Here is a 22,796-nt window from a genome sequence, read left to right as displayed (position 1 = left end):
GCTAAACACCGAGCTTTCCTGAAGCACACAAAACCATTTATTTATCTAACTGTACAATTTTAAAATCCAGTCGTTTTGACTTAAATTCAATGATTTCTGTAGTTTTATTAGCCATTAAATCAGGGGAACAAAGCAGTTTCAGGCTTGTCTGTAATTTTTCCGTCGAGTAAATAATTAAATCAGCGGAAAATCAGCAAAACATAAATTGCTGTTTTCGCTACCTCCACAAGCCCAGTATCTGCCCACCTTCGGCAAGTTAATTTATTAATCAGTGTGGTTAGTTGTAAGGCACTTAAACGATAATTTTTAAGCCTGGAAACATACTGAGTAGGATATAAGCGCCGATGTCGTCACAAATTCGGTTTAAATTCTCACGTTAGATGGCGCCACGGTACGGTCTGCAAGCTTTTCGCTAGATGGCGCTGCCGTCAGTCAGCGCCGCCGCCGCCTTCAATCAAAGATGGCGCTGCTGGCCTCCATTTTAATTATTTTTTTTTTATTTTTTAAACTTCCCGCCAATATCAGATGATGATGATGATGATGATGGCCGACCGACGCAACACACCACACACCCCCGCGCGTTTGCGAATTTTGGGGTTGTGAAATTTTTGGTTTTTGGGGTTGTGAAATTTTGAATATATGATTTTTGAAATGTGCAATTTTGAATACATGAAGTATACAAAACATGCTGTATTGAGTTAAGCAAAATATCAGAAAATCACGCTTGTCACTAATAACTAATAAAGGAAAGTCATTATTTTATCGATAAGGAAATCGAGCAAAACATGCTGTATTGAGTTAAGCAAAATATCAGAAAATCACGCTTGTCACTAATAACTAATAAAGGAAAGTCATTATTTTATCGATAAGGAAATCGAGGTTTAAATCCTGATTAGGATTATTATTTTTTTTGTTTTCAGAAAAAAAAAAAACAATAATATGTAACACATTATGTATTTATAAAATAATATTTTACATTAATATGAGTATTTTAAAAATAATATATTAAAACAAAATAACATACAATATATCATATATTTACATACGGTACAAACGAGGTAGGTAGGTATAGGTAGGGTAGGTATAGGTAGGTTTTTTTATTTTTTTTATTTTTTTTTATTTTTTTTTATTTTTTTTTTTTTGTCAAGCCGAAGGTTTTTTTGCGGGGGGTTGAGAGAGGTGATCTGGTCTGTGTCTAGGATTTTCCCCTAACAACCCCCCAATAACCTTCGGCTTGACTTTTTGTTTTTAGACTGGCTAATAATAATAAAGTTAAAAAAAGATTATGACGACGTCTAACAACAGTGGTGTGGATTTTTGGACTTCTGGAGATCGTCCTCTGTCCTAAAGCCTGAATCCTGTTGATGATGTGAAGCGCAGTGGTCCTCCCCTATTGGCGATGATTCCATCTGTTGAACTGAACTTAAAAAGAAAAAAACTAAACATATAAAATGAAAAACTTACTTATCCTAAAAAAATCAGCGGTCTTTTTGTTGTTGTCCTTCTCACATCTATCGGTTGATCTGAGAATGAAAAGAAAAAATTATATTTGGAATTATTAAATAAATATACTTATTTTATATGTAAAATGGAAACTTACTTTTCCTGAAAAAAATTAGAGGTTTCCTTTGCTGGTGTCATAAGTCCTAATGGTAGGCTTGTAGATGATGATGATGATGATGTTAATGATACGCAATTCATCAGTCCGTCAGTAGATCTAGAAGAAAAAATAAAATCAAAAGTTTCTTATTGTACACATACAAGATAAAAACTTACGTATCCTGAAAAGAAGTTGATTTATTTTTTTCAAAGTGGCTTTTTAATCTTCGGAACATAGCCTAAAACAATTGCTATTATTATTATTTATAAATGGATATTTAAAATTGATTATACATCTTTGTCTTCTACAGTAGCGTTTTCTTTCAAATTTATATATATTTTTGGATTTGAATTACTCGATTTCTAAAATAAAATATTAAGTAACAAATTAATAAAACGAATAAAGTTTTCCTTACCTGTATAGCAAGCAGTTTTTCTGATATATTTTCTTTTAATCGTAGTTCATATTTTAGAGCCCGTTCTACCGTTTTTGCTTTTTGAAATGATAAATCTTTACTGGATAATACCATTTCAACTAATTGTATTTTTAACCCTCCGTTGATTTCGATTGGAAAATATGCGATTTTACATATATTTATATCAAATTCACTAATTATCTGCAGAGCATTTATTATGATATTATCCCAAGGTCGCTTTACGTATATAAAATTAAATAAGATATTTAGATTCGACGTCTCCATTTCGAAATATGTGATAATATTTGAATTGTTTATGTTATAGTATTTTGTGAGATCAGTGATCTCTTCTTTACGTGGATTACCTTCTATATAAATATCCACGTCTGTATACGCTGTTGTGTAGCCTTTTATGAATGCTGCGTATCCTCCACTCAAAAAAGATTTCCGTCCATTTGAATTTAAATTTGCTAACGTCTTCCATACTTTTTGGAGAATTATTTTTTCTTTAAGGTCGTATACACTGCTTAAGAATTCTTCAAGTTCTAGTGTAGTTAATCGAAATTCAATATTTGGTAACGACATTATAACGACATTATATATATATATTTTTTTTAAGACAGTTTTTCGACTACACTACGTTTGACTAGACACTACTCGAAATACCATGTACATGAACGTCTTTATATAAAGTTGGGTTGAACAACAGGATGAGACATGAAAACCACAATTTCCGTTGATAAATAAATTTTAATTAGGGGCAAGATAGTAATTGATAAGATAAAAATTACAAATCACAGTAACAAAGACTAATCACAATAACAAAGTTATAGACAAGACAGTAATTGATAAGATAAAAAACCACAAACCACAATAAATATCACACGTGTAACCCTATGACTAACAGAAATAGAATGTTTCTAACCACAATTTCCGTTGATAAATAAATTTTAATTAGGAGCAAGATAGTAATTGATAAGATAAAAAACCACAAATCACAATAATATTACACGTGTAACCTTGTGACTAACAAGAAGGGAATGTTCATTAATAATTTATTATTTCATTATTACATGTTGTTATAATTGTATTTTACTAATTGTATATTTTTATTTAATTCTTGTAGAATAAGGTACCTATAAGCCTAAAACTAAAAAAATATACATAAATATTGAAATTATTTTTCGTAATACTTACAGACATGTTTAATATACTTCTCTACAATGCCCATGCTTGTCAGCTTGGTAACCTGGAAGACATTTGTTTTTATTGTGGGGTAAAGGTTCTATTTTAACATCATCTATTTCAGTATTCTCATAAGAATCAATTTTTTCGTTGGTTTGTTTTTTATTTGTATTTTTCATTTTTTTGCTGTTAGTTATAGTTTTTGGTATGGTCGTTCTTTTTTTATCTAATGTATTATATTCTTTTTCCAATTTTTTAATTCGATTCGTTAGTTCATTAGTATTATTCATTAACATTTTCCATTTGATATCAATTTTATTATTCATATGAGTGTCAAGTATAGTTGTAATTTTATTGTTCATTCTTTTATCTAGCACATTGGTAATTGAATTAATAATATTGTTAATATTTTTAAGTTTACTATCTAAGATTCCTATTTTACTGTTCATCTCTTTATCATATTGTTTAAACTTCTCAAATACTTTATGTAAATCAAATAAAATTTGTTCCATTTTATTAAAATGATTTTCAATTATTTCCTTATTGATTATTAAGTTGGTTTTCTCTTTTTTAAATAGATTATCTATTATATTTATTTTTTTAGTTATATCGAAAATATGTTTTTCTATATTGTTTATTGATTTATTTAATTTATCATCAATTTCAATAGGTATTATATTATTAATTATGTTCTCAAACTTATCATTTAGGATTTTACGAGTATATTGTTCCATTTTATTAAAATGATTTTCAATTATTTCCTTATTGATTGTTAAGTTGGTTTTCTCTTTTTCAAAGAGATTATTTATTTTGTTTATTTTTTTAGTTAAATCGAAAATATGTTTTTCTATTTTGTTTATTGATTTATTTAATTTATCATCAATTTCAGTGGGTATTATATTATTAATTATGTTCTCAAATTTATCATTTAGGATATTACGAGTATATCCTGATGATATTGAGTTACGTCCGAACAAGTCGATAACCATTATAAAACTGATTAAAACAAGATAAATTTTAATGTTATATATAAGTTTGGAAGGAATAATAATAAAAATACAAAATAAGGATTAGATATTTTATTTTTTGTAATTAATATACACGCTTGATTTTGAAAGTTATAAAATTTATAAAAAAACATTATCCAATTGATATACAACACCAATGCTGAAAATCAAAAAATGAATATAATTTTAATATTAAATACTAAAAATATTGTTTTACCTGAAATACATATTAATAAAGAAGAAATTAAAATGGAAGTGTCAGTTTTGTTAGTCCTTAGGAATGTAAAGAATAAACTTAGACCGTAGTGAAGTATCGATACTGCTAATCCCATTAAAGCTCCATAATACCCAGCCATTGTAATATATGTTTTTTTGGAAAAACACATTATCATTATTATTAAAAATCCTATTGCATTAAAAGCGTAAGTAACTGAAAAAATCAGAATTGAAATCTAAAAATTAAATTTATTATCACTTACAAAAAAACGATAAAAGAAGTGAAAAGTCATCGCCTTTTTTAATTACTCGTACGTCCCAAGAAATATCTTTATTAATTTCCTCCTCTTCATTATTTTGGTTTTTTTTGTTCTTTTCATTCTTTTCGTTTTTTTTGTTCTTTTCTTTAACGTTGAAACCTGTATTTAATTTTGTCATCGTGTTTTGTGTTAAAAACCCCAAGATGTTCTGATACATGGAAACAGTTGTTTTTTTTTATATAATATTTCTTATCTGCAGTTGGTTCTAAATTTATACTCGAAAGATAATGACTCATACTTATTGAATTTTCATTTAAAATTACTATAATTAAATTAAATTAAACTAAACTAAATTAAACTAAATTGAACGAATCTAATCTAAATTAAGATTATGGAAACATGGTAATTGCTTCTGATATTGCATTATAACTTCCGACTCGATCTTGAATAATTATATAGTAGGCTTTTGTATGAATTGGAAAATTTTCTGAACTTTCAATTTCGATTGTGGCATCCATTTCGGAAGAGAAAGCATTTTCGTGTACATTAGTCGTACAGTCAATTATAAATAAAGGTGAATTTTTATATTCATTATAATTTAAAAATGGTTGATGGCGATTTTTTTGATAATAGGTTTTATAAAACTCAGTATAAGCATCATAAGCTTCTTCATAATAATTTTTTGTAAAATCAAGTCTCCACTTATCGTAAGGAATATATCTGCTGTTAATTTTTAATCTTATATTTTGTAAGTTAATATGATCAAAATGAGTGCTATTTTTTCGTGAATTAAAATCTCGTTCAGTTTGAAAAAATACAATAATCCAATTAGGACGTTCAACACGTTGAATGGTTTGAATTTTCCATGAAGTTGTTTTAGCGTCTGGTAAATCCTTAGACTGTATTTCCCATTTTTGAAAAGCTAATGGAATTGCACGATTTTTTTTTATTGAATCAAGTAACTGAAGTTGAATTTTAGCAGCAGGATAAACATGTAAAGCTACTAAATTCATATCTGTTATAGTAATTCGAGCTTTTCTTACTCCTGTACTCACATAACAATTATCATCTGTTCTAGATCTTACTAAACTTATTTTATGAGTGCCACACATAATACGTTCATAAGTAAATGGTAAATTTAACATTTGAGATAATTTTAATTTAAGAGAAAACTTTTTAGTTCTCGGATCAAATGTATAAAGTTGATCATTTAAATTTTTTGTCCATCCTAGAGACTGATATTCCTCAAATTCATTTTTCATAAAACAAAGATATGTTTTAACTGTTGAAACCAAACCAACTTGGTCTACACTATCTATTTCAGTATTATTAAGGTAATATGAAATAGAATCAAATAAAAATGGACCGATATTATTGGTTAAAGTAACTTGACCAAATGCTTCTTCAGTTGTGTTTGCAGGAAGTGGATCCCATTCTAAGGTACAATTGATTTTAATATATGATTTTTTCCATAATATCCATACGTTTTCTTGATTAATAATAAAATTTATGCGATCATTATTTCTAAATAGTTGATTTTGAGGATTATATGTGTGTTCTTCTGTCCTTTCAATACTTTCGTCTTGTGTAGGTTTTCGAAAGATTTGGAGTACGTTTGATATTAACGACATTGTAACCTAATGATTTTAAAATCTTGATACTTTTTGAGGTTAATTTTGTTTTCGATTTTAAGGTTAGTTTTTTTGTAGATTTTAAGTTTTTTGAAGAACCACTTGTTATAGCTAATGAACGGCTAGATGGTTCATTTGGTACTGATAAGAAACTGGTGGAACTCTCATCTTTATAGATTAATCTCATATTCAATATTATTTTCTTTCAATTTTTAATGCTAATTGAATATTGATTGTTTGCCCGTTAAAATCAATTAATTCACTGTTTTGATCAACAAGTTTTAGGGTAATATTTTCTATGACTTGTTGTCTATCTATAGGTAAATAAATATGATTTTGGGGACTTATTACAATTTGTTCAGCTGGACTTACAGTAATTGGACTTTGATATAAACTATGATATAAATTTCCGTTTAAATATGAGCCTTCTATTATATTACAGTCTACCCTTATTGAATTTGCCTTGATAATATTTACAGGTAAATCGCTTTCATGTAATTGATTTGCTTGTAATATTTTATTGGAAAAGCCTAGGATTTTAGAAATTGAATCAGCTGGCGTAAAGTCTATTTCGTATATGCTTTTTATTTCACACTTTAATGTATTTATATTTGGTTTTAATGAAAAAAATGTATTTCTTTCTTTCTCACTTACTTCACTTCCAACTAAATTATCTTGAATGTATTTTTCGATATCTGAAATTTCAAATGTTCCTTTAGGAAGACGAATTACGTTTTGTGTTCTAACAATTTGATTATTTGAAGGATTTTTGGTTATTGTGTTATAATATAACTTATCAGTACCATCTTCAATATTTGGTATGTGATTATAAGTATCTAATCCAATTAGTGCTAGAGAATATATATAATTATTATCAATATAAATTGGTGGTGACAGATTAACACTCAAAACACTTTTCGTATCAGTAAATAAAAGAAGAACAAACATGACAACTGTTAGAATGAAACTGATTTAATTTAATTATGTTTCATATTATATAGAAATTTTAAACACAAATGTCCACAATTATAGGTTAGATTTTGAAATTTATCATGGTTATAATAAATTTTACAGTTTTTAAAATAATTAATTAGGGATTTTGGTGGCTTAAAGTTGCCAAAACTATCAAAATAATGCACAATTTTTTTATTTTTTTTATAAGCTACCCAATGTGTGCCTTCTCCTTTATTATCATCAAGATTTACTATTCCACTTTCATAATTAAAACAATGTTGTGGTAATTTATCTTTCATAAATACACCTCGAAAATCTGTAAGTTTTAAGATTTTAGCATATTTTAGTAAATTTTGATTAGTTAATGCTTTCTTGGGTAGCTTTATTGGGAGTTTTTTGAAAATTTTTTTAAAAATAAGCCATATCCTTTTCGCAAACGTTTTAAATATAGACCGCTTCCTTTTTTTCCAATAGCTATTGCTTCCATAGTTTTATTATGCCGTTGTGCTTCTTCTAATTTTTTCTGTGCACTTTTTGCATTATTTACTGCACGAGCCACTGTAGCAGCACCAGCACCTAAACTTCCTAGTGCACTAAGTCCACCAAAAATTAAAGGTAAAAGTGGTATAAGTCCTCCTTTTTTAATAGGGATAATTCTAGGGACTTTAATATTTTTTTTCCCTCCTGCTGCTTTAACTGCTGCTCGTGCGTGTTTTAGAATAGTACTTATTTTATGATTTTCTGTTAAACCACTTTTTCTTAGACTATTAATAATACCAGCTTGAAATCCAATTCGTTTTTTTGTATTACATCTTTTTCTTAAATTCATTTTTGTCTTTCCATTATGTTGTTGTTGTTGTTGTTGTTGTTGTTGTTGTTGTTGTTGTTGTTGTTGTTGACGTGTTTTTTTCATTCCTCTTCCACATTTACGAGTTCTTTTTATTCCTCTTTGACATTTACGAGTTTTTTTCTTCTTAATTGTTTTCTTCTTTGTTGTTCTTTTAATACCCATTCCGAGTTTTCTTTTTAGTTTCATAATATTTGTTACCAACCACGCACTTGCTTTTTCACCAAATTTAGCGTCTTTTGATATTACACGTGACCAGGCTTTGTTTTCCAAAATTTGATCAGCTTTATGTCTATCTTTCAAATTATTTGATTTAGAGTATTCTATATCGTGAACTTTACAATACTGATCAAGTTTATTTATTCCTGGATCTTGTCGATTAAGTCTTTTTGCTAACTTTGTACCAGGACCACAGTATTGATACCCCGGAAGATGCAATTCGATCGGTAACTTGTTTATGCTGCTATTAAGTAAACCTTCACCTCTCGCCATTAAGCACTAACTGACTAAATTAGTAAAACAAACATCAATTTATAGTGTTGCAGATAAAAAATTTGTTTAGTATCAGTTCATAGTCCATTGTAACAAGAATACTAATTATGCGTGTCATTAAACAAAAATTTTCCTTACCGGTTATCAATTATGAAAATATTAATACAAGCGAATTAAAATTACATTATAAACATGGTCGATTGTTTCCAAATTCAATTCGTTGTATAATATGTGGACCATCCGGAAGTGGAAAAACAAATATAATGTTAAGTTTAATTTTTCATCCGAATGGATTGAAATTTGAAAATTTGTATATATATTGTAAATCACTATACCAGATAAAATATCAGTTACTTAAATCAGTTTTAAATAAAGTTAAAGAAATAGGGTATTACCAATATGATGATAATGAAAAAATAATATCCCCAAACAAATGTAAAACAAATTCTATTTTTATATTTGACGATGTTGCCACATCTAATCAGAATAAAATAAGATCGTTTTTTTGTATGGGACGTCATCGAGGATTAGACATGTTTTATTTATCACAAACATATGTTAAAATTCCTAAACATTTATTACGTGACAATGTAAATTTTTTAATTTTATTAAAACAAGATGAAAAAAATTTAAAATATATATACGAAGAACATGTTGGAACAGATATGAGTTTTGCAAAATTTAAAAACATATGCGATGAATGTTGGAAAAATAAATATGGTTTTCTTGTTATAAATAAAGAAGATGAAATTACAGCTGGTCGTTATCGGAAAGGTTTCGATCAATTTATTTTAATATAATATATAAATATACCTTATTATTGAAAACATAATCAGTAGTAAATAAACCATCGAAATGGATACTACATTATCTCCGCAAAAAAAACGTATCAAAAAAAAAATATTAGAAACTGCAAATGTTGTTAGAAACAAATATAAAGCAATTAGAAATTATCAAAAAAATCAAGATGAATCGTTAAATCAATTTTTTAAACCTGTTTCAAATACGCTTACGAATATTGTTTCACATTTAACAAAACCTCGAGAACAAGATAAGATAAAAAAAGACATGGACGAAGATCATCTAAAAAAAGAAGATAACCATGTTGATTCTAAATATGATGATGGTGATGATGATGATGATGATGATGATGATGATAAAGATAAGATTAAAAAAGAAGATAAAGGAGATAACAGTAATGATTCTGATACTGATAATATTGAAAAAGATGATATAATACAGCAGACGTTAAAATTATTGAAAACAAACAAACATGATAAAATCTATGGTCCAAAAATAAATCCTATTAATGACAGTATGAAATTAGGAAGAAAAGTTTTGAAAATTAAAAATAACGGTTTTTTACAAATAGGTAATGATATGTTTCAAGGTACTGATGGACTTTATGAATTAGTATTTCATAAACGCCCAAATGAAAAAAAAATTTCTATTAATGATATGAATAATTATTTAAGAATTATTAAACTTACAAATTTGCATCGAATTGATCCTGAGAATAAATTTAGTCGAATAAAAGGAAGTAAAAATTATAAATATTTAAAATACATAAAACCATTAGTTAAGAAAAATCCTACAAAACTTCAAACAATTTCAAAACAAACAGGAAAAGGGTTAATGTCTCCTACTTTATCAAAACGAAACTTCAAATTAAATCGCATACGAAATTGTATATATAACGAAAAACCCGTTGAAGTGAAATATTGGAATGATATAAATGAATTAGTAACAAGATTAGCATATTTACATGGGGAATTACAGGCTGGAAATGATAATAATATTAATGAAATATATGAAATTGAAGATGAATTAAGAGAAGAAGGGGTTATATATTAAAAAGCACAGTAAAAAAAAATCATTTATCGTTAAGATGCCTATCGATGTGTTCGGGCGTGAAACATCATTACATAGAAATTTAGCAGGTTTAACTGGTACAAATCAACGGAAGCAAATTGTGTACGCGTTTAAGTTTACAAAAGACGGTGATTACGACATGGAAAATAAAAAAATTACAAATGTGCAATTACCAGTAAAAGCAATGGATGTAGCAAATAAAAAATATATTGATAATATTGAAAACGTTTTTACGGAAAAATTTCAAATTTTGCAAGATGATCTAACAAACAAAAATTTACAATTTTTAGAATTAAAAAGAAAATTTTTGGATTATTTATTAAGAGAAAAAGGATATGTTAAAGCATTAAAGGACTTAAATGGAAATATTGCTGAAGGTGATCGAATTTGGAATGAAAAATACAAAATTATTAATAATACTTTAGAACAACAAAATAACAGTTTAAAAACATTACAACAGGGCATTAAAGAAAAAGTGGATAATATTCATTCGGAAATTCAGCATGTACAAAATCAATTCATTGAAGTAAAAAATGAGTGGTCAAAAATAATTGAATCCCACACAAATGCTATTAATATGTTGGTTAAACAAATTAATGATCATTTATCATTAGATATTAGCCGATTAAGAACCACAAATCCCTCACAATCATCATCATCATCATCACCATCTTCTCCATTGTCAAAGAAGAAAAAGAAGAACAAAAGAAGTTTAGAGCCGGTCGTTGATGATAAAGTTAGTGAAAGTGTTGAAACAGTGTATCAAAAAAAGAAGAAAAAAGAAGTGAACTAGACTCAACAGGTATAAAAAATGAAAAAATTAGCAAAGCAAAATTTCAGTGTAAAAGAACAAATTGTAAATGAACTTTTTTCTAACGCTCGTCGCAACTTTAAAAGAAGACATACTATTATTAAACATTTAAATGATCTCTGGCAAGCTGATATAGCTGATTTTCAAAAGTATTCAAAACAAAACAGAGGATATAAATACATATTAGTTGTTATCAATTGTTTTTCTAAATTTGTTTGGTTAAAACCCTTAAAAACAAAATCAGCTCCGGAGGTGACAAAAGCAATGAAATCCATTTTATTAGAAAATAAAAAACAACAATTAACTCCAGAGAATTTACAAACGGATGCTGGAACTGAATTTTTTAATTCAAATTTTAAAAAACTAATGCAACAATTTAAAATTAACCACTATCGTACATTTAGCATTAAAAAAGCTGCAATAGCTGAACGCGTAATTCGTACAATTAAAACAAAAATATTCAAATTATGTTTATTATTAGGAACATATAAATGGATTGATAAAATTGAAAAAATTGCTAAAGAATATAATGCGTCAAAGCATCGTACAACTGGAAAAGCTCCTATTGAAGTAAATAGTTCAAATCAGCATGAATTAATGAGTAAATATAATAGATTAAAAATTGTTGATTCTAATCAAAAATTTAAAATTGGAGATTTTGTGCGTATAAGCAAAGAAAAATTTTTATTTGAAAAAGGATATACCCCTAACTGGAGTACAGAAATTTTTAAGATAATAAAAGTAAATCTGACAAATCCGGTGACATACCTATTGGAAGATTTAGAAGGTCAACCAATAAAAGGAGGATTTTATCAAGCAGAACTAAAAAAAACAAATTTCAAGGACGAATATTTGGTAGAAAAAATATTAAACCGCAAAGGAGATAAAGTTCTTGTACGGTGGTTAGGGTTTCCAACTGATAAGGATAGCTGGATAGGTATAAAAGAATTATTGTGAGGGTGTTTATTTTAGTCACATGCACACTTTTAATAATAATGAGTACTAATAATACATTATTAGCTCAAGTATTAGAATGTGAACAAATAATTCTTTATCTTCGAAATCTCATGCGACAAGAACTTTTGAAAATACACCGAATGGATTTATTTGAAATTTATGGACATCTACCAGAGTTTTATCAAGATGATGATAATATAAGGAGCGCGTTACCCTGTTTGGAACATTATGTGTTAAGTGCTGATGTAGATGTAAACGACGGACCACCACCATCAGCTGAATCGTGTTTTCTTTGTAAGAGTGCAAACACTGCAAACAAAGAGTGAAGATGAATCCGAATTTTCTAATTGTTTTTGGAACTTTGTTTCAAAACATAGTGTATATTTATTACCATCCTCCAACCAAGGACATCGTCGAATCATACATTTGTTTCAATAAATTAAATTCTACATGGCCTGAAAATTGGTATGAACTTCATCAAAATCAAACTTCGTTAAACATAGTGTATGAAATGAAAATCCCAAGTGACCACCTACTCAACAATAATGAAACGAATGTGGTGAACCAAACAGTGACAACGGAATTTCTGTCATCTTTTGTAATTCCTTACAAATTACGGCTGGTTTTTAAAAACAGACAGTATCATGATACGGATTGGAAATACTTACTTAAAAGTGATAAAATCGATATCATGTTAAGTTCTCAACAATATAAAAATTTATCTGCATCTTCTATAGTAACCAAAAATAAATTATCACATTATGATGACTTTTTTAAAAGATTTAATACAATTGAAAACATAACTAAAGCTAATAATTTAATAAGTAACCAAAATTTTACCTTTTTTTTAATTTGTGTAATAGTAGGAGTTACAGTGTTATTAGGTATAATAATTAATGTAATTTTATATTCTTTGTTACACCGTTTTACTAGTAGGAATTATGATGTTTGTAATCGTAATAATGTATGATGTAGTTTTATATACTTTTCTGTTATATAAACTTATGTTCTTGTAAAAATAAACTTTATAAATGAAACTAGTTTAAATTTGTTTTTATTTGTTAATTTCTTGTTCCTTATTTTTCCTGCCTCCTATTTTTACATTTTTGTAATTTTTAAATTTTAAGTACAGACTTTTAAATTTTCGCGATTTTAGATTTTTGAATTTGCCACCAATATTTGAAATATCCGCCATTTTGAAAAATCTAAATTCCCCCCTCCACCATAAACGTGACTGCTGTGACGTCACACGCGACGTTATTATGTTTTGATTGGCTGTTTTATTAAATATATTTTTTTGAAGGGAGAGAAGATTAAGTATTTTAAAAAAATATTCCTATTTTGCTTAGTTTCACGAAAGTAATACATCTGAAAACATGACGCGAATTATTATCGTTATTATTATAACTTTAATTGGGTATTCATCTTGTAAAAGTGTTGTTAGTGAAGTGAACGGTAATGATGATAATACAAACTGTACAAACCGATATTTATCTCAGTACTTAACAAATTTTGGATATCTACAACGTGAAAATCAAACTGAAGAAAACAGAACTTTTGAAGAGTTAAAATTTAATGAAAATAATTTTTCTGATGCCTTACTAGAATTTCAACGTACATATAATTTACCTTCTACCGGAAAAATTAACAACGAAACACTCAATTTCATAAAACAGCCGAGATGTGGAATGAAAGATGTATTATCTGAATATACATTGCATTTAACAAAGTGGAATAAAACCTCATTAAATTGGATGATATATACAAATAGTCGTTTTGAACGCAAAGTAGCTGTAAGGGCATTTGAGATTTGGCAAAAACATACTAGTTTAAAATTTTTTGAAACTCGTCAACCTGAAAATGCTAATATATTTATCGTATTTACATCGACTGAGCATACATTTTATATAATGAATAATATTCAAAAATGTTTTGCAAATTTTGATGGAAAAGGTAATGTGTTAGCTCACGCATATTTTCCCGATGGTGTAACTAATTTTACGTAAATACATTTAGACTCAAGTGAAAATTGGTCCTACAAAATACATGATGAAGATAATTTTTCACAACAAAATGATTCAGTTAATTTATTAGTAGTTTTATTACATGAAATAGGTCATACATTAGGACTTTCTCACAGTACAAATAAAGATGCTATAATGTTTCCTTATTATAAGTTAAGTAAATCTCTTAATACTTTAGATCTTCATGTTGATGATATATATGGTATAACAAGTTTATATGGTTACCCAATTTTAACTGACCCAAAAGTGATTCACAATTCGAGTACCACATATTCAATAAAAAATCTAACAACATCATTATCATCATCAACAACAACAACAACAACAACAACAACAACAACAACAACAACAACACCATCAACAACAACAAAAATACAAATAAATAAAATACCTTTAATTCCTGATTTATGTTCGCTAAAAAAATTTAATCATTTTTTAATTATTCAAAGTCATTTATATATTATTTATAATGAATGGTTTTGGATAATAGATTTTAATAATATGAAAGATTACGGTCAACCAATGAAAATTATAACTTGGCTAACATTTTTACCTAAAAATTTTACTAAAATTACTGCTATTGCTAGACGACCTTCCTCCGATGAAATTTTATTAATTATAAATGATATGATTTATATTGTTTCTTTGCCAAATTGGAGTCTTAAATATGGATATCCTAAAAAAATTTCACAAGAATTTAAATTAAATGTACCTATCAGAGCAATGGTTAACAATTATGATGGACAATTATATCTTTTTTCTGATGATAAATATGTAACAATAAACACTCATCATAATTATAGATCAAATTTAGGACTTATATCAAAAGATTTTAATGGTATACCAAATAAAATTACAGGAGCAATTCGTTTTACAAACGGAAAAATATATTTTTTTACTAAAAAAAATTACTATGAGTATGATGAATTTACTAATACTTTAATTAGAGCTGGCAAAAAGGATTTATCAATTTTTGGAATTAATTGTCCTAACGAACCAATCTTATTACAATTAAAGAATTTAATCTCTTCACTTATTCATTTTAATACAAAATATGAGGAAGCAAACGATGAGGATGAGAATGAGTAATTTTGATAAGATTAGTTAACCGCAAACGTAGATAAACAGATGTAAAAAATTGAATTATTAATTTTTTTAAGGTTAATTAACCATAAATATAAATAGATACATTTTTTGATAAATTTCAACTATAAAAACAGTCTGATTGAATTTAGGTGTTAATCTTAAAGTGACTGCGTTAATATGAAACCAAATCGACTAGAACTTCTATGTCAGAAATGTATTATAGAAAATTGTTGGAATAATCGAGAGAAGTTATATCAAGTTTTGAAATATTTACATGCGATGATACCAACGAAAATTTTTCATGAATTCTTAATCGCATTACCAACGATAAGGTGGCAGAAAATTTTCGAGAACAAGAAACCATATTATGCAAAAAATCCTGGTTCAGATGAAGATTTCATCGAAGGTCTTGAAATCTACGAGAATAATAACAGAAAATTGATGGATTATAAATACGATAAATATATTGATGATGATAATTTGTACTTGCATATCATGTTTGAAGTTGCAGTTTACGATTTGTATTTACCTTTTTTTGGTGCATCAACAATGTGTTTAAAAGGTAATTATTATAAATTTAAAAGTGTAAACAAAAAGTTTCGTTATTGTATAGACTGTTATAAGTTTTATAAGAATTTATATAAAAATGTACAAGATTCATGTATTTTTTCGTTTAAACAATGTTATGAACATACTATAATAAGAACAATTGATTTTGGAAATTACGTTAAGGATGATTTATTTTGGTGTGCATTATGTATTAAAAAACCTTTGTTTGCTAACACTTCATCAACTTGTAGAAAAACTTGTAAGTTGAAATAAAACTATAATTTTATTACAAGTGTTTTATTTGATTTTTAGATAAATACAATAATACAATACAATACAGATAACAGATATTTTAAAAATTAATATAATACTTTCCATATATCAATATGAAGTATCGTTCTATTACATATTATATCTAATCTTACTTTAAACGTATAATTTAAAAAATGTACTATTTTTATATAGTGTTCTTGATCGTCTAGTGGCGGATCTCCTACATTGATGAAGGCAAATGATAAATGATGTTGTAGATCTAATGGTATAACTACATCTTCAATTATGTTTTTTATGATGAGTGTTTCATCTGAAAATTAAAAAAATATATATATAATTAATTGTATGTAATAAAATAATCAAACATTTTAACTTACCGACAGAAAGATCATTGTTGCCCATGAATATCAAATTCATTGTGATGATGGAATATTCAACATGTAAAACTAATCACTGTTTAAAGTGGATCGCATATATATAGGAATGAATCCCCTCTATAACACATTTATCAAAGAAAAACAAGAATTTCTGTGGTCGTGATGCAAAATAACAAACAAAATTTTATTTTTTTCCTTCAAATATACATGATTAGATACGATATGATATCAATAATCAAAATGTGGTTTAATCTTCTTCCTAACTTGAAAACAAACAAACACAAACAAAAACAAAAACAGGAAATTCTTAGATATAATATGATTTTATGAAAAAAAGTGGAAGTAATTAGTTTTTTCGTTTATTATTATTATTATTATTATTATTATTATTATTATTATTATTATTATTATTATTATTATTATTATTATTATTATTACTTGTATATTAACTTGTTCTAACTCGTTCTAACTTGTCTTATTAAGATAAGTTAGGAATTTGTTGTTTACCATAAAAACAGGATGTTCTTAGATAAGATAAGATAAGATTTTGTGGTTAACCACAAATGGAATTACGTAGGTTTACCTTGTTCTAACTTGTTTTATTACGATAAGATATGTTTATTAACGTGTTCAGACTTGTCTTCTTATTAAGAAAAGATATTTAAGAAGTGGATGTTATCATTTGATTCAGTTGGCTTCCACGAGTTATTCGGTAAACAAGTGAGTGATACCATTTTTTTAAATTCTTCTTCACAAAAGAAATAAGTAAGTGAGTTTTTGAAATTTTATTATTTACTTAAATTTATTTTTTATAATAGAAATGGAAAATAATCTTCCAAATTATTATATAAATAATTATGACCCAGAACCTCTAATTGTTGATGAACCCTCAGCTTCAACAAATCTTGAAGACCCTTCAGGCAGTGAAAACAATCCTTCAGGCAGTGAAAACAATGAAGTTGGTCCAGATGAAATTTTATTACAATTAAATCAACGAGGTGCATGTGAATTGCCTCCACTTATTAAAATTGATTCTCTAATTCAGAAGAAAGAATATAAAATAAGAAATCTCATAAGATTGAAAACAAAAACAGGATGGGGCGTTATATGCGAAATTGATGAGGGTAACTTCTTTATTCCTCAAAGAATTGTATCAATTTTAAATAACAGAGCCATAAAATATCTGTTAAGTGGAAAAGGTTCCGTAATAATTTACTTAGGAAAAAAAAATACGGGACAGGTGAACTGGGCTAATATTGTCGAGTTTAAAAAGATCACATAATTATGTCTGCTACTCCGTTAACAACATTATCATCATCATCATCATCACCACCACCTCCATCACCATCAACATCAACATCAGCTTCCTCTTCTTTGACGTCGACTTTCGCATTATCAACTATAAATTTAGAGAAATTTATTGAAATTCTACGATGTCCAAAAAAATATAAAATTTTTTTACAAAACGCTATTTCCGATTATGATTATAAAACCTTTAAAAATTTTATTAGAAACAAGGAAAAAATTTTAGAAAATAATCAACAACAAGCAACAAGTTTAGGAGAGAAAAAAAAATATGAATACTACATTTCAAGAGTAAAAACTTTATTCACGCACTTTCAAGAAAAAATATCCTCTTCAACAAAATATGGAAAAGGTTTACAACAAGATATACGTCAGAAAATTTCCTTTGTTAAAGTAAGTATTTTTTTTAAATTAAGAAATTAATTTAATTAATTTATATTTTTAGATTTCATCAGCTTTTAATAATCGGCTACGAACTTATTTAATCAGCAATAATTATTACATAGAACCGAAATATTTTTTTGAACATTGCAAGGAAATTCTAATTATCAAATTTGAAAAAATTTTACGAAAATTAGGAGCTTTTAAAATTAACATTATATTAAATTGTATTTATCAATTAAAAGTAACTAAAGAACATGCCTTTCGAAGTTTTAACACCCAGAATCAATCAGTCTTTCACTCTGAAGAAATACCTTCAATTTTAGAAAATTTATTTGATGCTATATTAAATCAGGTAAAATATAAGTAATAACATTTATTTTTTTGTTAATTTTTATGAAATTTACAGATGGATGATTTCACTGAAAATAAGTCTGGTGAAGCATTAGAAAGTATTGAAAATTTGATGATTTCCATAAACAAATTATCGATATTTAATATATCGCAAAATGAAGAAGAAGAAGAAGATACCACCTCCCATTCTAGTGACTCTGGGGGAACATACATTCCTCTTCCTATTGAGCTGAAACGAAAAGGTTCTTGTTTTATTAATATTTTTAATAATGATAATTATTGTTTTGTTTATTCTATCTTGGCTGCACTTTTTCCTGTTAATCACTCTAAATATGAGAGAGTTGAATCTTATCCTAGTAATGTTCATGAAATTTTAAACTTAAAAAATATTGAAATGCCTGTTAAAATAAAAGATATTTCCAAATTTGAAAAACAGAATCCTACTATTTCTATTAATGTATTTAAATTCAACGAAAAAACCCGACAAATTGATGGTCCTATTTATCATACAAAAAATGTAAAAGAAAAACATATAAATTTATTATATTTAACTAAAAATAATATTAACACTAATGGTCATTATTGCTTAATTACTAATCTTGCAAAAGCATGTGGAAGCAGCATAAGTAAAAATGAGCATCAAATATTTTTTTGTGATCGTTGTTTACAACATATTCCTTCGAAATCAAAAGATAAAATTGATAGACATAAACGGGATTGTTCAACATTTCCTGCAGTTAAAACAAGCTTACCTGAACCGAATTCTCCAGAAAGTCTTTTACATTTTTCACAGTTTAAGTCATTGCTACGTTTACCATTTGTTATATATGCAGACTTTGAATGTTTAACAGTTCCATTAGATACTTGTTACCCCAATACAAAAAATTCTTTTACGAATCCATATCAAAAACATGTTGCATATAGTATAGCATATTTTATTAAATGTTCTTTTGATAGTAAATTAGATAGTTTTAAGACTTATAGAGGAGAAAAGCCTCAAGAGTGGTTTATTTCAGAATTAAAAGAAATTTGCAAATTTGTAAATAAAATATTGTTAAAACAAAAGAAAATACTAAATAAACCTCTATCAGAATTAGAAAAAGAGTTACATGAAACAACTAATAATTGTAATTTATGTGGTTACAATTTTACAGATAATAATAAAAAAGTTATACATCATAACCATTTAACTGGTGAATTTATTTCTACAATATGCAATAATTGTAATTTACAAATTCAAATTTCAAATAAGTTGCCAGTTTTTTTACATAATTTGTCTGGATATGACGCTCACCTTTTTATTACAGAATTTATTAATAATTTTTCAAATACTGAAATAATACCATTGAATCATGAAAATTATATTTCATTTTCAGGAATACATTGTAACATGAAAATTACGTTTTTAGATTCTTTTCGCTTTCTACCTACATCATTAGATAAACTTGTATCTTTTTTAAAGCCAAATCAGTTTTCTCTTATGAAAGCTTTTTTCCCCAATGTTACAGATAATGTTTTTCAATTATTATTAAAAAAAGGAGTATTTCCGTATGATTATATCACTTCCTTATCTGTCTTCGAAGATACCCAATTACCAACAAAACCACAATTTTTTAATCGAATGATAAATAAACATATTTCAGATAAAGATTATTTTCATGCACAGAATGTTTGGGAAAAATTTGGAATTAAAACTTTAGGAGAATACTCCGATTTATATTTAAAATGTGATGTAATTCAATTAGCTGATGTTTTCGAAAATTTTCGCGACTTAACAATGAAATATTACCAACTTGATGCTGCATCCTTCTATACTAGTCCAGGCCTTTCATGGGCAGCTGCTTTAAAAATCACAAAAGTTAAACTTGAATTGTTTACCGATAGTGAAATGTTTTTGTTCATCGAAAAATCAATACGCGGAGGAATTACTCAAGCGGTACATAGATATGCTGAATGTAATAATACACATTATTCAAAAACATATGATCCTACAAAACCTATAGATTATCTTTTTTATATCGATGCTAACAATTTATATGGCTGGGCTTTAAGTCAAAAGTTACCTATTGGAAATTTTCATTGGTTATCAACAAATGAAATTAATGAAATTTTCGCTGAGCCTCAAAAATTAAATACTAATGATAACAAAGGGTTTATTTTAGAAGTTGACTTATATTATGATAAAAGTATACACGATGAACATGATGATTTTCCTTTTTGTCCTGAACCACGAAATTCAAAGTTAATGTGTACGTTATATGATAAACAAAATTACGTTATACATTATAAAAATTTGTTACAGTGTATAAAATATGGTTTACAAATTAAAAAAATTCATCGAGTTTTAACATTTGACCAAGACGCATGGTTAAAACCTTATATTGAATTTAATACAAAATTGCGTATGGAAGCTAAAAATGAATTCGAGAAAGGATTTTTTAAACTTTTAATAAATTCTATCTTTGGAAAAACATTAGAATCAGACCGGAAAAAACGTAAAATTGTATTAGTAAAAAATTGGAAACAAGCCAGAAAATACATTCTAAAACCAGAATTTAAAAACGTTAAAATACTAAATAAGAATTTAGTTAGCATCGAATTAAATAAAACCGAAATCAAAATGAAAAGGCCAATCTACGTAGGATTTACTGTTTTAGAATTATCAAAAATTATTATGTACGATTTTCATTACGATTTTATTAATAAGCAAATAAAAAATTATTTTCAATCAAAATTATTATATATGGATACTGATAGTTTTATTTATAAAATGACATGTAAAAAAGAAAATTATTCGCTTTATGATCTAATACGAGATTTTGCAAATTCAAAATTTGATACTAGTGATTATGATGTAAATAATATTTGGAATATTCCTCTTGTAAATAAAAAAATTCCAGGATTAATGAAAGATGAATTGAATGGTAAAATTCTTACAGAGTTTATTACTCTAAGACCAAAAGTTTATGATTATAAAGTGAATGGAGAAGTAAAAGAGCCTAAAATAAAGGGAATTAAAAAAAGTGCAGTCATTATAGATTTTGTAGATAATGTTGATAATGATAGTTATAGGATTACTAATACTAGAAAAATAGAATTTAACGATATATATGAATGTTTATTTAATAATACAGTAGGTTATGTTAATTTTAATACTATAAGATCAATTAATCATGAACTATTTTCTGTAAATATTAATAAGTTAGGATTAAATGCATTAGATAATAAGAGATATATTTTAGATGATCTAATTAGTACTCACGCTTGGGGGCATTATTCAATTCCTTAACCCCTTCTAAGTTTTTGTAAAATTTAATACTTTTTTTAAATATTTTTTCCAAATATTAATAAAATATTTGTTTGTTCTATTTCCTGTTTTATTTTTTATCGAACCTAATACGTATTTACTTAGATAAACATTAGCGTTGTAAACAACTCCCCCCACTCGAACCCTCTATCTATACTAAACAGTATAAAAGTCAACATGCTGTTTTTCAACTGTATCAGTGTCTTTTGTCTTATTGAGTTAAAAGGTACTATTATTAAAAACTAAAAAAAAAAAATGGAAAAAGTACGTGAACCATCAATATACAATACTCCCGGTAAGTTTAATCATTTTTTAATAGTTTAGTTGGAAATTATTTTTTTTGTGTTTTTTTTAATTTAGATGAAATTGTCGTAATGTCCATACGACTCCAATCATAAGGTGCTATGGTTTAGGCTTGAGCGGCACATATGGAAGTGCCATCAAGCCGAAAAAAGAAAAAAGGAAGACCAAGCAAAGCAGAGCGGAGATCACCCCTCTCAAGTTTCGCTTTGACAAAAAAATAAATAAATAAAAAACTACATATACTAGAATTTTTTTTTTTTTTTTCAGAAAAAAATTACTCCTTATTCCTGTTCTCCCATTAATACAATTTAGCGTAGTAGGAGGTAGTTAGATAAACACTACAGCGATTTTTTCTGTTCTCCTAATAATCCATTTAAAATTGCTTAACTCAATACAGCATGTTTTGTATACTTCATGTATTCAAAATTGCACATTTCAAAAATCATATATTCAAAATTTCACAACCCCAAAAACCAAAAATTTCACAACCCCAAAATTCGCAAACGCGCGGGGGTGTGTGGTGTGTTGCGTCGGTCGGCCATCATCATCATCATCATCATCTGATATTGGCGGGAAGTTTAAAAAATAAA

The 22,796-nt window shown here is 26.9% G+C and overlaps 2 protein-coding genes and 1 long non-coding RNA gene across 11 annotated transcripts; 2 read left to right on the top strand and 1 right to left on the bottom strand.

Annotated features, from left to right (window-relative positions):
- Positions 1-1,239: 1,239 nt before the first annotated feature.
- Positions 1,240-8,744, bottom strand: LOC135267068 (uncharacterized). Of its 9 annotated transcripts, none has more exons than XR_010335326.1 (9): positions 4,687-8,744; positions 4,425-4,637; positions 3,213-4,367; positions 2,016-3,165; positions 1,894-1,962; positions 1,777-1,838; positions 1,601-1,717; positions 1,465-1,523; positions 1,240-1,422 (listed from the first exon to the last, which is right to left on the bottom strand). XR_010335326.1 is itself a non-coding variant. In XM_064358711.1 (8 exons), the coding sequence occupies exons 3-8, from the start codon at positions 2,127-2,129 to the stop codon at positions 1,296-1,298; spliced, it is 543 nt and encodes a 180-aa protein (XP_064214781.1). In that variant the 5' UTR covers positions 2,130-2,216; positions 2,381-3,165; positions 3,213-3,631; the 3' UTR covers positions 1,240-1,295. The 9 variants fall into 9 exon arrangements, 3 of the variants coding, with proteins under 3 accessions (XP_064214781.1, XP_064214780.1, XP_064214779.1); XR_010335324.1 differs by having other exon boundaries at positions 1,240-1,417; positions 2,016-3,159; positions 4,687-8,742; XR_010335323.1 differs by having other exon boundaries at positions 1,240-1,417; positions 3,217-4,367; positions 4,687-8,742.
- A 5,515-nt stretch (positions 8,745-14,259) lies between these two features.
- On the top strand, positions 14,260-16,269 carry LOC135267069 (collagenase 3-like; the record flags this gene model as incomplete). Its single annotated transcript, XM_064358712.1, has 1 exon — positions 14,260-16,269. A coding segment is annotated over one exon (1,101 nt), but the record flags the coding sequence as incomplete, so codon positions are not given.
- Positions 16,270-17,008: 739 nt separating this feature from the next.
- On the top strand, positions 17,009-22,454 carry LOC135267070 (uncharacterized). The gene is made up of 5 exons (XR_010335327.1): positions 17,009-17,321; positions 17,375-18,254; positions 18,307-18,597; positions 18,652-22,198; positions 22,264-22,454. It is a non-coding gene; the product is annotated as an uncharacterized LOC135267070 (long non-coding RNA).
- The last annotated feature ends 342 nt before the right edge of the window (positions 22,455-22,796 follow it).

This window comes from Tribolium castaneum, chromosome 9, assembly GCF_031307605.1.
Source record: "Tribolium castaneum strain GA2 chromosome 9, icTriCast1.1, whole genome shotgun sequence".
Classification (NCBI taxonomy): Eukaryota; Metazoa; Arthropoda; class Insecta; order Coleoptera; family Tenebrionidae; genus Tribolium; species Tribolium castaneum.
The sequence above is the reverse complement of the archived record's forward strand: the minus strand, read 5'-3'. Positions and strand labels throughout refer to the sequence as shown.

What these genes read in the sequence shown, in the direction of transcription:
- LOC135267068 (XM_064358709.1), bottom strand. Translation starts at nt 2,600, where the DNA reads ATGTCGTTACCAAATATTGAATTTCGATTAACTACACTAGAACTTGAA. An exon ending in CTACTGTAGAAGACAAAGAT is followed by an intron (nt 1,839 to 1,893) that starts GTATAATCAATT and finishes CAATTGTTTTAG; the next exon opens with GCTATGTTCCGAAGATTAAA. An exon ending in CGCTGATTTTTTTAGGATAA is followed by an intron (nt 1,418 to 1,464) that starts GTAAGTTTTTCA and finishes TTTTAAGTTCAG; the next exon opens with TTCAACAGATGGAATCATCG.